This window comes from Doryrhamphus excisus, linkage group LG7 (genome assembly GCF_037039965.1).
Source record: "Doryrhamphus excisus strain RoL-2023G ecotype Guam linkage group LG7, RoL_Dexc_Guam_v1.1, whole genome shotgun sequence".
Classification (NCBI taxonomy): domain Eukaryota; kingdom Metazoa; phylum Chordata; class Actinopteri; order Syngnathiformes; family Syngnathidae; genus Doryrhamphus; species Doryrhamphus excisus.
The window spans coordinates 7893932-7906666 of NC_136363.1; the positions used below are offsets into that span (position 1 = coordinate 7893932).

Genomic DNA, 12735 nt, shown 5'->3' on the forward strand with positions numbered 1-12735 from the left:
CTGGTTTGGCTGCGGGACCCACCATCACCCCTAAGTGACAAGCGGCAACCCAAATTGTGGAAAATTTTCAACTCACTTCTCAAATATCTTATATTTAGAGGGACTGCTTGCAACACAACTTGAGCTGTCTCTCGCTTTATGACACGCTTTTTTTTCCCCAGCAGATATCTACAGCTGTGTGTTGGAAGGATGGAATGTCGATGGCACACACCTCACTCACTCATTGTGAATCTTTTTTTTCACTCAACTATTTATTTCAAGGAAAACTGCACTTTTCCCCTAAATTTCAATCATCCACAATCCCTTTAAGAGACATGAGACATCTTTTTTGAACATTCTAAAGATATAAAAACAGCTAAAAAGAGGCATGTGACAGGCATATTAACAAAGCCACTGCAGTATTGTTACACTGAATAACTACTTTACTGGCATAGTGACATCTCAGCACAACAGCTAGCTACTATGTGGGTGGCAACGAGCTTCACCACACGCTCGCTCAGGCTACGATTCAAAGGTAACGCTTCATTTTGGACCTGCCGGACGTCGCTGACCAAAGTATGAAGTATGACATGTAATCACTTATGTTACTTACATGGTCACACCAAATATACTATAAAACATTGACGCTGCCTCTTTTAGCTGTTTTTATATCTTTAGAATGCACAGAAAAGAGAAAGACCTGAGTGAATTGTAGATGATGAGTAAACTTTTTTTTTTTTTTTACAACAGAGCGTTTTTTCTTTTGTGTATTGTTTTTTTCTGCTTTGCATTTGTCTATTTTCATGTTATTTTTTAATCTTACCTCCTGTTTGTCTTTTGACTCTGCCATAATTGGTTTCACTTGATCTCAGCAGCCGGTCCAATCAATTAGCCAATCAGCATGCAGATGCCACGGCCTACTCAGCTTCCCCACGTGTCTTCACTCGGGTCGCATCTTTGCTGCTCTCTGCAGGCTGCATAGTTTGTTCTTTGCTGTGATAGATCCCATTGTCAACTCTTATTTCAGATTAATAGAGTAATGTCAGTCAGCATGCACCTTGCATGCACATTTCTTGGCAGCACACACAATAAAAGCATTCACACCAACAATGAGGCGAACAGAGGAGGCTTAAGGGGGAACACAAGAGGGAAAGAAAGGATGTGAGGCTGCCAGCTGAGGCCTTCGGAGACAGACTGATCAATGTGATGTAGATGGGATCATATTACAGGTATAGGGGATAAGGTGGATATGAAAATCCCTTAAAGATGTACAGCAGCAGGTCATCAGTCAGTCTAAGCTAACATACAATTCTGTTTACAAGAAAAACATTCAATAATTTCACCTTACTTTGACTCCTTTACCTCGGTGTCACCTTCCATATACAGCAAACTATATCCCCCCATCATATACGTAACTCGCACATCTGCCTTTTTGTACTTGCAGCGAGTGCACACGGGTATTAAAAATGTCCCTCTGAATGATTTCACAAAGAAAGAAAATCCTTCTACCTGACCCCCATCTGTTTTTGACACATTTAACCCGTCCCCTTACTCACACCGCTTCCATTTAAAACGTACCGCTACATTTTTGATGCAATTTCACAAAAGAACAAGTCAAACAGGAACATGTCCAGACTGCAGAGACATACATAAATATATCAAGGCACATTATATGGCAGACGTGTCTGCAAACTTTTACAGTGTAATTGAGACCATGCTGTGTGTTGGCAGGATTGCTAACCATGTTTTATGCCATGTGTCCAAATTCCACAAAAAATGGAACAGAACATAAATGCTTTTATTGAAGCACAACTGAATACAATGTTCAGGGTTTTCCAACTTAATGAAAATGAAATTTGCAAATACCCAGTAAATCTCTCATTCAGGAGAATAGCATAACTTTTTACTGGCACCTCTACCGAAGCTAAATATTAGACGGTATAGGAAAACTCATTATGGCAAACTCTTCAATCTCCAACTAGTTTAATTTGTTTTGCGGACTTATTTTGGCTCTGAGACATAAATGCTGTTATTCATCAATATTTTGTAACAGAATTAATATTAAAATCAAAAATACCCAGTCAATCTTTTACACAAAGGCATAGTTATTTTTTGGTTTATTTATATATTTTTTATTATTTATACATGTATTTATTTATACAATTAACATCTACCGAACCCAAATATAAGACAACTCAGAGTATAGGAAAAGCCCTCTTTTTTCATCTGATTCTGTGTGTGGGTGTGTGTGACTGACTGGAAGAAAAGCTCTGACTTGGTTGGGGAGAGGTTGTTTGGCATGACATGTGGGTATCCACATATAAATAGACCACAAATATAAGACAAACACTCATTTTCTGACTTTTTTGTAGATAAAAAGTGTCTAACAGTCGGGTCACATAGGTAATAATATGGAAAACAACTGCTTATACACTGCTTATATAGTACTTGGAAAAATACCAGAAACATGGTTTCTGGTACCAGAAAAGTACCAGAAACCATGACTGGTGCTCAAATATATTACAAATCCTTCAAAAGTAGGGTTATTATAAAAAAATAAATTCATCCTTCACAGACACAGTTTATCTTTAACTGCTGGCTGCGTGTGATACCTTATTAGTGTTTCATAAGGTAGTCTTTCCTATTCCCCCCCCTACTAACTGTAAAACTCATTATTATGAATATGTCTTCAGTACAGCTTAAACCAAAGAAATGCTTTTTAAACTCTCTGCTGCTACATTTGCAGAAGAATGTTATGCTAACTGGGGATGGCTGCAGTTGAATAACAGCTAAACCACCCATGTCATGTCATGACTTGTGGGCGGTTATTGTCAAGCTTATGGCTCGGGAATAACTGGAATATGCCATTTTTTTTATTAAGCACGCCATGAAGACGACGATCAAGTGGCTCAAACGTTCACCACAGAAACAGCAGCCTCTTTCCTTTCCATGACACTAAATCCTCACTTTTGGTGTACCGTTAATCTCCCTGTGGGTGTGTGGTTGAGGAAATGCTTGCTTGTCTGGATCCACACATGGGAAGTGGGGGTCGAGTATGTTCACCTCCCCAGTGCTGCTGATTTCATTAGCCGGTAAAGACGGCGGCTGGTCTGTGGTGTCTGTGTCTTCTCTGGGATGCTGCTCAGTCTTTGTTTTGGAGACGAGGCAAGACTTTTGTCTGTTAAAGCAGCCTGCATCACGTGGTGAGACACTGCGGTAGGACATTGTCCATCGACTATACTGTATCATCATCATCATGGCGCTTTTGAGCTTAGTCTGAGCTTTTCATCCAGTTACTCACACACCCCAAATGACCTGGTGACGCCGAGACCTGCTGGTAAAAAGTGGTTGGGCAAGTTATGATGCTAATTTTAAGATAATGGTGACCAGAACTAGCCCTCCCCAAAGTGGTGCCCGAGTTGAGATTTTTTATATCAGCAATTAAATTTTTTTGGGCACCCCCATGGAGGCCACAGCACCCTTATCAGCAAATAATTAGTCCTTAAACTATTTTATTTGTCCTGTTCAGGCATTGGGGCAGATAGTATTATTGTCCTTACATGCTAATCCATCCATCCATTTTCCTCCGCTTATCCGGGTCCGGGTCGCAGGGGCATCAGTCTTAGTAGGGAAGCCCAGACTTCCCGGTCCCCGGCCACCTCCTCCAGCTCCACCGGGAGGACACCAAGGCGTTCCCAGACCAGCTGTGAGACATAATGCCTCCAGCGTGTCCTAGGTCTGCCCCGGGGCCTTTTCCCAGCTGGGCATGCCCGGAACACCTCACCAGGGAGGTGTCCGGGAGGTATCCGGACTAGATGCCCGAGTCACCTCAAGTGACTCCTCTCGATGTGAAGGAGAAGCAGCTCTACTCTGAGCCCCTCCTGGATGGCTATGCTCCTCACCCTAACATGCTAATATTTGGATTTATTTGATGTTTTTTTGTTATGCAAATTTGGAGCAGCCAGACCGGAGCAGGAGGGGATAGAAAAGAAGAAAACAGAAAACAGTGCAGGGAAAATATTCATGACGAGAATTGCATTTTCATGTTTGTCATCGTGGTTATGATTGAAGAAATGGACCAAAGTTTGAGCTGGCAGTGCTCTTGTTGACCCAGACTTAACTCTCCCTTTATTTGCCTAAAAACACAAACATCACTGTTTCCTGTCTTGTATACTCGGATGTACTTGAGTTAAACATGCTTACATAAAGCGTCACTCAGCCTGCCAAAACGTCTCGTAACATTGGATGCTGTTTGTGTATCATGAATTTGAGAGGCCTTAATTTAACACTCACCCTTTCTCTTGAGGATTTCTTACGGCTTGTTTTCAAGTGGGGTTGTGTAAAAAGAAACGATAGGAAGTTAGCAATCTTAAGTATTATCCAAACACTTAACTGAGCTAGATTGTGTTCTCATGCATAGTGAGCGTGTTTGGTTTGTTACGTGGGTGTTTTTCAGACAGTTTTGGTCCAAAAGGCTCACTGTGGAAGCCAGTGAGGATTCTATGACATTTAAGAGCATGTCTGGGGAGCTTTTTCAATGAAAACACTTAACAGACTGCACAGGCCTGCATGCGTCTGTTACCTATTCATGCTTCTGTTTTTAAATGTGAGTCCCTGCGGTTCTTTGGAGAGTTCTGCTGAATGGTGGTGGGCACCTTGGGTCTCTTGATGAATCACATTCAAAACCACAGATGCCCCCATACAAGACACGTTTGTAGGCCAGCCCACCTGACAGTCGGCCAATACATTTAAAAAAAAAAAGGCTTCACCAAATCTGCTCTTTTTCGGAATCAATTTTGTTTGATTACTTTTTAGACATGATGGTTTTTGGCCAGCCACAGACGTGTGACTAAATACATAAAAATGTTAGGTGACCGAGACAAAGTCTTTATTGAATGGCTGTTAAACAAGAACTGGACTTGACGAGGTTATGTGGTGGCTGAACAATCACAGACGGATGCTGAGGGCCAAGCTATAAAGCAGACCTGATCTCAGCACAGATGTGGCAATGAAAACACCCCCCCCTCTCCATTGTGAATTAAGTCTCAGCTTCATACGTTTTTTCCAATTGGAATCATCACCAGTTGACCAAATGTGTGCCGATAAAGATCTTAATGTGTGTGTGTGTGTGTCCTTGTTGCTCACATGGTCCGCCTGCTTGAACTCCCCTTATAACCACTAATAGTCCTGTTTGTTTAGTAACTCTTATCCCCCTGTACACTTCTGAAGGCCAGTTAATCCGTCCGTTTCTTGGATGGGAGGCGCAGCATTCAGTTTTTCACCTCAACTGACTTGTTTGCGTTGGCACTTGGACAATTCCAAGCTTAATGTAAGCGTCACGCGTTATAGTGGGCTGAGACGGCACATCGTTTGTGAAAAAAAAAATGGATGCAATTTTCACTTTCGTGCATTTAAGGGTATAGCATGGATCCTGTTTGTGATTGTGGAAATACTTGGCCTGAGCTCAATGTGGTCATTTTTTCTGGATGGACAGTATGTACCGCTTGTTAGACTGAATGTTCAGTTTTACTTTTCATACATTCGGCGGCATCTCTGGGTTGTATGACGGTCTAGGTGGCCCGCCTCCGTACCGTAACAGTATGTAAAAGGTACTCATATTTCAGTACGTTTAGGTACTCATATTTCATGAGTGCCCCTTAACTTGTATTTAAAATGCGACATGGCGTCTGAATTCTCTTTTCCATGTTTTGGTGACACAAATGAATGACACTTAACAATCTGTAAAGAGTGTCACCCTCACATGACGTCACTTCTGATAATTGGATGGGGGTCAAACATTGATTATGGCTACAAACACATTCAGTATATTTGTGCAATGTTTGGCAGATTGAAGCGACTAAGGATGCATGCCATTAACATTTGCTCAAATTTTTCGAGTGTGCATGGTATGTTGCATAAAAACATGAAATAGTTGAAACTAAAGTAATGAGACATTATGCTAGGAGTGCATATTTTCCACTGTATGTGCTTTCATGCAATAAACATGTTTCCTTGGTTTACATAGAGTTGACATAAAGTTAAAAGACTAGTATCGTTTTAAGTATAGTTGAAGTATTACACTGACTTCCGTATCTGTGTGGAAATGTCACTTATTGTCTTCTCTGAACATATTTCCCTTCCAGTTCTTTGTGTGTGTGACATCGGTTGCCGCCCACCATGCTGTTGGCCTCTGTCTGTGTGCTCCTAATGCTGGGGGGTCATGTTCGTGCTGGAGGCTACCCCCCAATGCCTCACATGAAGTACATGCAACCCATGATGAAAGGGCCTGTTGGACCACCATTCAGAGAAGGCAAGGGACATTATGTCGGTGAGTCGTGAATTAAGCCATTCTTTGTACGCAAAAAGACTCCACTAGTTAATTGTTAAAGACATTCAAGTGATGGATTCATGCAGCATCCAGTATCAGAAAGATGGGTTATATTTGGGGTCTTTTCCCCAACAAAGTTAGAGCTTTTCTTCCCGTCACTCACCCACCAGTGACAGTGACCTTCTTCAAATGGTGGGGAAGGAGGAGTTACCATGCTAATTTTAAGATAACAACTTTTGAACAGCTAAGAAAATGAAATCAATTTTGCTTCTTCTTAACAAAACAAGAAATTAGAAAAAAATGAATGTGCAAATTATTAGAATCCTCTTAAATTCAAATTAAAATTGTTTGACATTTGACAGGGAGAGAAATATTAGTTCTAAAATGTTAAAGGTTCTTCCACTTGAAAAGTGTGTGAGGAAAAAAGTCTCTGAGGAGTGCAACTAATTTTAAGCTTTTACTGCCACTTACTGGTTACGAGTTAACAACACAGCACAATGCTGAGTCATTGGAATTCAATGCAAGCTGCAAAAACACACTTTTTAAAAAAATCATACTTAACAAAATGTCTGAACTATAATTAGATGGAGCAAACAAGAATGTTATACTTGGAAGATACACAAATGGCTTTTAGACAGTACAGTATACATGTACAAAACCCTGCCTCATTGCTTAAATACAGCGGTGGGATTTTCTAATTATGACAACTAAACAGAGTAACCATGAAGATAAAGAAAAGCATTGTTACTAAGATGACACATGGCATACAGACTGACCAATTCATTACAGACAATTAAAACAGGAAGTGCTTTGCCCGACTTCATTGTTTGCATTTTGTAGGTCTGCAGTATAATCTGATAATCTGCAGAAATGTTCATGGTTGCTCACAAATATTTAATCACCAAACATTCCCAGCCTTATGAAATCATACACTTTTTCATTCATATTGTTAGGTTTGCTAAAAATCATGAAAACAAACTATGATGATTTTTTGCTTTGTTTGTTTCAGACATGCCACCCATGGTAGATGTGAAGGGGGAGCCAGGACCACAAGGAAAACCAGGACCAAGAGGTCCCCCTGGGCCACCAGGGCCACCAGGAAAACCTGGACTCGGGAACCCGGGCCTCAATGGGCAGCCAGGTCCCCAGGGCCCCCCTGGCTTCACAGGAATCGGTAAACCAGGACTTCCCGGATTACCAGGAAAGATTGGGCCAAAGGGCATGCCTGGACTGAATGGCGAGGTTGGTCCCCGTGGTGAACCAGGCCCCAGGGGTCAACCAGGGCAGCCGGGACTGCCTGGCCCAGCTGGCTTGTCTCTAAATGGAAAACCTGGGCTTCCAGGTATCAGAGGCCCTCCTGGTACACGGGGAGAACCAGGATTAAAAGGCATTTCTGGCCCTCCAGGTGAGCGTGGCATTAAAGGTGAGAATGGAAATGGGACTCCAGGTCCTCCTGGCGTAAGGGGTCCCCCTGGATTGAAGGGTAGTACAGGACCACCTGGTCTTCCGGGCATTGGTAAACCTGGACCAAAAGGTTTGCCTGGACTGTCTGGTGCTAAAGGTGATCATGGACTTCCAGGGAATCGAGGGGAACCCGGAGAGGTCGGGCCTCCAGGGCTACAAGGTCAACCAGGTCCTGTGGGGATAGGGAAGCCCGGAATTGATGGACTGCCAGGAGCGCCAGGTCTCATAGGTCAAAAAGGTGAACAAGGGCTGAGAGGTTCACCAGGATTTCCTGGTACGCCAGGCTATGGAAAACCTGGTCTAAGTGGGCCAAAAGGAGAAAAGGGCCACAATGGGCTGCCGGGTCTTCCTGGAGACAAAGGAGAACAAGGAATAGTGGGCCCAATTGGAGAACCAGGTCTTGATGGACAACCAGGACCCCCTGGACTTCACGGCCCAATGGGACTCCCAGGAAAACATGGTATGCCAGGGCAGAAGGGTGAACTAGGCCCTCAAGGCCCTCCAGGGCTGCCTGGACTCAGAGGCGACCAAGGTGTCAATGGAAACCCGGGAAAAGCTGGTATACCTGGGGACAAAGGCTTACCTGGGCCAAATGGAGCAACTGGAAAACCCGGGCCCAAAGGTGAAGCAGGACATATTGGTCTGCCAGGTAATCCTGGGCTCACAGGTGGTCCAGGACCTAAAGGTGAGGCAGGATTTATGGGTACACCTGGCCCCAGAGGTCAGTCAGGTATCCCAGGTCTTCAGGGGCCTATGGGTCCCATGGGGCCGCAGGGGGCCCCGGGCTTGAAGGGTGAGCCTGGACTCCCAGGACTTCCAGGACTAGGTAAATTGGGCGAGAAAGGACCTATAGGTCCACAAGGTCCTCCAGGGAAACCAGGCCCTGCTGGACTGAACGGCACCCCTGGTCCCCCAGGGCCTCCGGGGCCACCGGGTCTTCCAGGAAACGGTCAAACAGTTGTTGCTGGTCCAACGGATTCCCAGTTGGAAGGAGGTGAAGTTCCGGGAGACCGAAAGGGTCCAGCATACAGTCAAATTCCACTCTCTGCCTCCTTAGCGCCGGCTTTCACCGCCATCCTCACCAAGCATTTCCCTCCGTCTGGGATGCCAATCATGTTTGACAAGACTCTGTACAACGGGCAGAATGCCTACAGTCTCTCAACTGGCATTTTCACCGCTCCTCTATCTGGTGTCTACTACTTTGCGTACCATGTGCATGTGAAGGGAACTAGCCTGTGGGTGGCCTTGTACAAGAACAATGTACCGGCTACGTACACGTACGATGAGTACAAGAAAGGTTACATGGACCAGGCGTCCGGCAGTGCTGTCCTCGAGCTGAAAGAAGGCGACCAGGTCTGGGTCCAGATGCCATCGGACCAGGCGAATGGCCTCTACGCTACCAAGTACATCCACTCCTCGTTCTCAGGATTCCTGCTCTGTCCCACATAACCCTGCCCATCGGTTCCAACATGGTCCTGCAGACCAAAACCTATGAAAAATACTTGCAGCCATACACATTACAAAAACAATCAGTCGTAGTGCTTCAGTAGTTACAGTTACTTCCAGTTTTACATCCTTTTTGTCTTTTTTACAGTCAACAGCATCGGAAAGAAGAAAGATTTAAATGGCAGAGGAATTTTTATTCAGTGTTATTTGTTTTGTTGTGTTTTTTGGGGGTTGTATTTTTATGTTAATTATTGCCATTGTTTTATTATTATTTGGGCTTTGCTCTGAGTGTTGTTTATTACAGTAGGACTGTTCGGTGCATTCATATAAGGACCTGACATTTTGCGGAGGGGAGGTGCTTTGTAACCTGACATAGTTAGCAACACCGTCGACAGACAATTGTAAATATGGAAAAACTGTGCCATTTCTTTTTCATTTCAATACAGTTTCTCATCAAAAGTCACAAATCGTCCGTTTTTCATCCGTCGGTTGCTTTCTCTTTCAATTTAGCTGATAAGTTGTGTTTCTTTTGTCGTTTACTACTTAATTTATTGTATTCAAGTATCCAAAAAGGCAATCTAGAGATGCAGTCCAACATTAATTGGACTTCACAGTATTAAACCAAGGCAACATCGATTGCACGGACATAATGTTTACATTACATAACTACACATGGAAAGTCACAATTAAAGCTGGATTCTTTCATGGTCATCAAATATAGAAGAAAATACAGTGGAACCTCGGTTTCAATGCGTCCCAAAAGACAAAAACCTGAAACGTATGTGAGAAGGAGGGGAAAAAATAACTCAAATACGCAGTGCACTTGAACATTGAATTAGCGTACAGCGCAGTGGGTTTATGTGAAGGAAGAAAGGAGACAGATACGAGTTGTTCATCGTTGGGTGTGTTCTATAAACAATAACTAGGTTGGCCCGACTTTTTCACCTCTATTTATCGAGAATCCTGTTTATTTTCGAGATGAGGTTGGTCATTTGAACTTCACTGGTTCTGTGTTGCCGTAGGGAACTCGGACTCGGCTAAGGCGTCTTTTTTGGACTTTGATAATTCTGGTAGCACTTTAGCACATGCTGGATACAAGTGTTGGAGCAGAGACTAGAAGGAATCGCTTGTATCAGTGTGCTACTATCAAGGATGCTGGAATCTGTTTATAGTGTCCCAACCTGAGACTGATGCTTTATTTGGGCACTGGATTCTAAGGATTAGTTTGGTAACTGCACTGTGTTATGAAAACCGATAAAAAAAGGCGTGTATGCAAACCGAGGTTCCGCTGTCGATGCAACAGAAGGAATTCATGGATTAGAGCAAATACTTTTTATCATTCCGAAGCCACTCATTCCAAAGTAGTTACAGTATAACAAAACAGCTTGGCTACGCTTAGAAGCTGGAAATGCAAATCACTCTGCATTGACTGTGAATAAGTAAAGGGACTGACTGTCTGAGAGGCCAGCAGGTTGTGAAATAGAAGTTGCGTAACATTTACCAAACCCTCTGGTTTGCGTCTTTGTGAGGTGGTATCGGCCAGGGGTTGTTTTATGGTGATGGAAGCATTAAAGATACTCTCTGTAACCTTCTGCCTGCCTGCCTGCCTGCCTGCCTGTGAGTGTGTATGTGTGTGTACTGTACGTGGGTGTCTGTGTGTCACATTGTCCCACTGCTATTCAGGTCATTCAGCAAAGATAATAATAAACTGGAGTGAAGTTACAAAACCCCAGCTCTGTCAATGTTCCATGACGACTCCTGAATTGTTTGTCCTTTCAAGTTTGAAAGTGTACATTAAAAAAAAAACAAGCATTAAAATTGCAATGTAAGGGAATGTCGGAATGACTTAAAAGTGTGCAATAATTCGCAATACATTATTTTGAACCAGAACCTGAAACATTGCATTCAGCACTACCCTGATGGAGGAATAAGCCAGGTATTGACGTGTACAAGACCGAATCAGTGTTTTTTTTTTTTCACAAATGTACTTCTACTTTCACCCTCCATAAACCCCAACTAAATGCTATGAATCGATATTATAATGTGAGTCTATACAAGACAGCTCAATGCTGGTTATGTACTGTATGTTGCCTCATGTTTGGACATTAGTCAACTCCTTGGGCGGCAGGGTAACCACAGCAACATATAGATTATCTGTTTTAGCTCATTGTTGTGCTCCTTTCCATTTATTTGTTGCGTGGTGTGATGTGATGTGTTTCTACCTGCCAAGGTGACTACGGGTGTAAATTAGCAGTCGTGTTAACTCTCCGACATATTTACATCCGTATCCTACGTACGTATGCTCTGTCCCCTTTTGAAATAGACACATTGAAAATGACATGGCGATGTGAATGACACGTGGTTATTATTCTCGGCCATTTATGGTCCTGGCTTGCAGGGTTTGCATGCAAGCATCAGTGAGATCCATGTTAGTCACACATTGCTTCACAAAACGATATTATCTTGCTTCGGTTTGTAAGGGATATGTTTGTTTTTAGATGCATTTATGAAACACGCGGCCATTCCCACTTGCACAAGAAATTAATGAAGATATTTATACATTTATGATAATTTAATAGGGATGCCAGAACCGACCACCGAAGCCAAGAACGTATAAATAAATGGTATTTAATAGCATTGATGAGTAACTAGTATTTACAACATGTACTTAGCATCCTGGTGTTATGTGCCGAAAGGATTATTTGTGGAGATGTTATTATTTGTGTAATGTATCGACTTATTTGATTTTTTTTTCACACTCGGCTGACTTTTGCGCAATATAATTTTGGTATAAAATGCACTCTTTTTTTTAATTCGGAAATGTTTTTTCTGCCTTTTGAAAATTTACAAGTACTTGATTTGTATTGATACCATATCAATAAAGGCCTTCTTGTATGTGTGTCTGGCTTCAGTGTCTGTGTACTGTGTACAATAAATACACAGTCATTACATGAATGGTTAATGATATGTGCAATTACTTAATCAGTCCTTCCCTTTTTAGTTGATGGTAGAAGTGTTTTTCAGCCAATTTTACTCAAATTGAACAAACATTTGTTTGTCTGTCTCCAAAAGGCGTGTATAAAAATTTGAGGTGATTAGGCCAAACACCCAAAAATAACACTGAAAATTTATGGTTGAATCTTTTCAACAGCCCTGGATAGACTGGTCACCAGTTGTAGGTAGTTGCAGTTCCTACAAAAATCACTAGAGGGAAGCATACAATTAGACTACACTTGCACCTCAGCAACCTGATTGGTCTGCCTGGCCCAAGCTGATGTCACAAAGTGTCACTTGACAATACATATATACCTGAATGAATACAACACCCTTTAAATTAAAACTTTTAAACTAATGTAAAACAATTATGAGATTTATGTGTCGAGCTTTATTGATAATACTGTGATAATAATGGTCGCCATGTATTATTTACCTTGTTTTAGCATGAGTATTGTGTGTCATGTTTCTTCATACTGAACATTCACACAGTACATTTTATATCCTCAGTTTTGATTAAGTCA

General features: G+C 42.4%; 1 protein-coding gene across 1 annotated transcript in view; it reads left to right on the forward strand.

The window, feature by feature from the left end:
- The window catches only part of col8a2 (collagen, type VIII, alpha 2), a 63954-nt gene extending 51842 nt beyond the window's left edge, over positions 1-12112 (forward strand). The window contains exons 3-4 of the mRNA XM_058047773.2: positions 6123-6307; positions 7317-12112. Coding sequence (XP_057903756.2) covers positions 6157-6307; positions 7317-9220 — 2055 coding nt within the window. The 5' untranslated portion in view covers positions 6123-6156 and the 3' untranslated portion in view covers positions 9221-12112. The remainder of the gene's footprint in view (positions 1-6122; positions 6308-7316) is intronic.
- Positions 12113-12735: the final 623 nt, after the last annotated feature.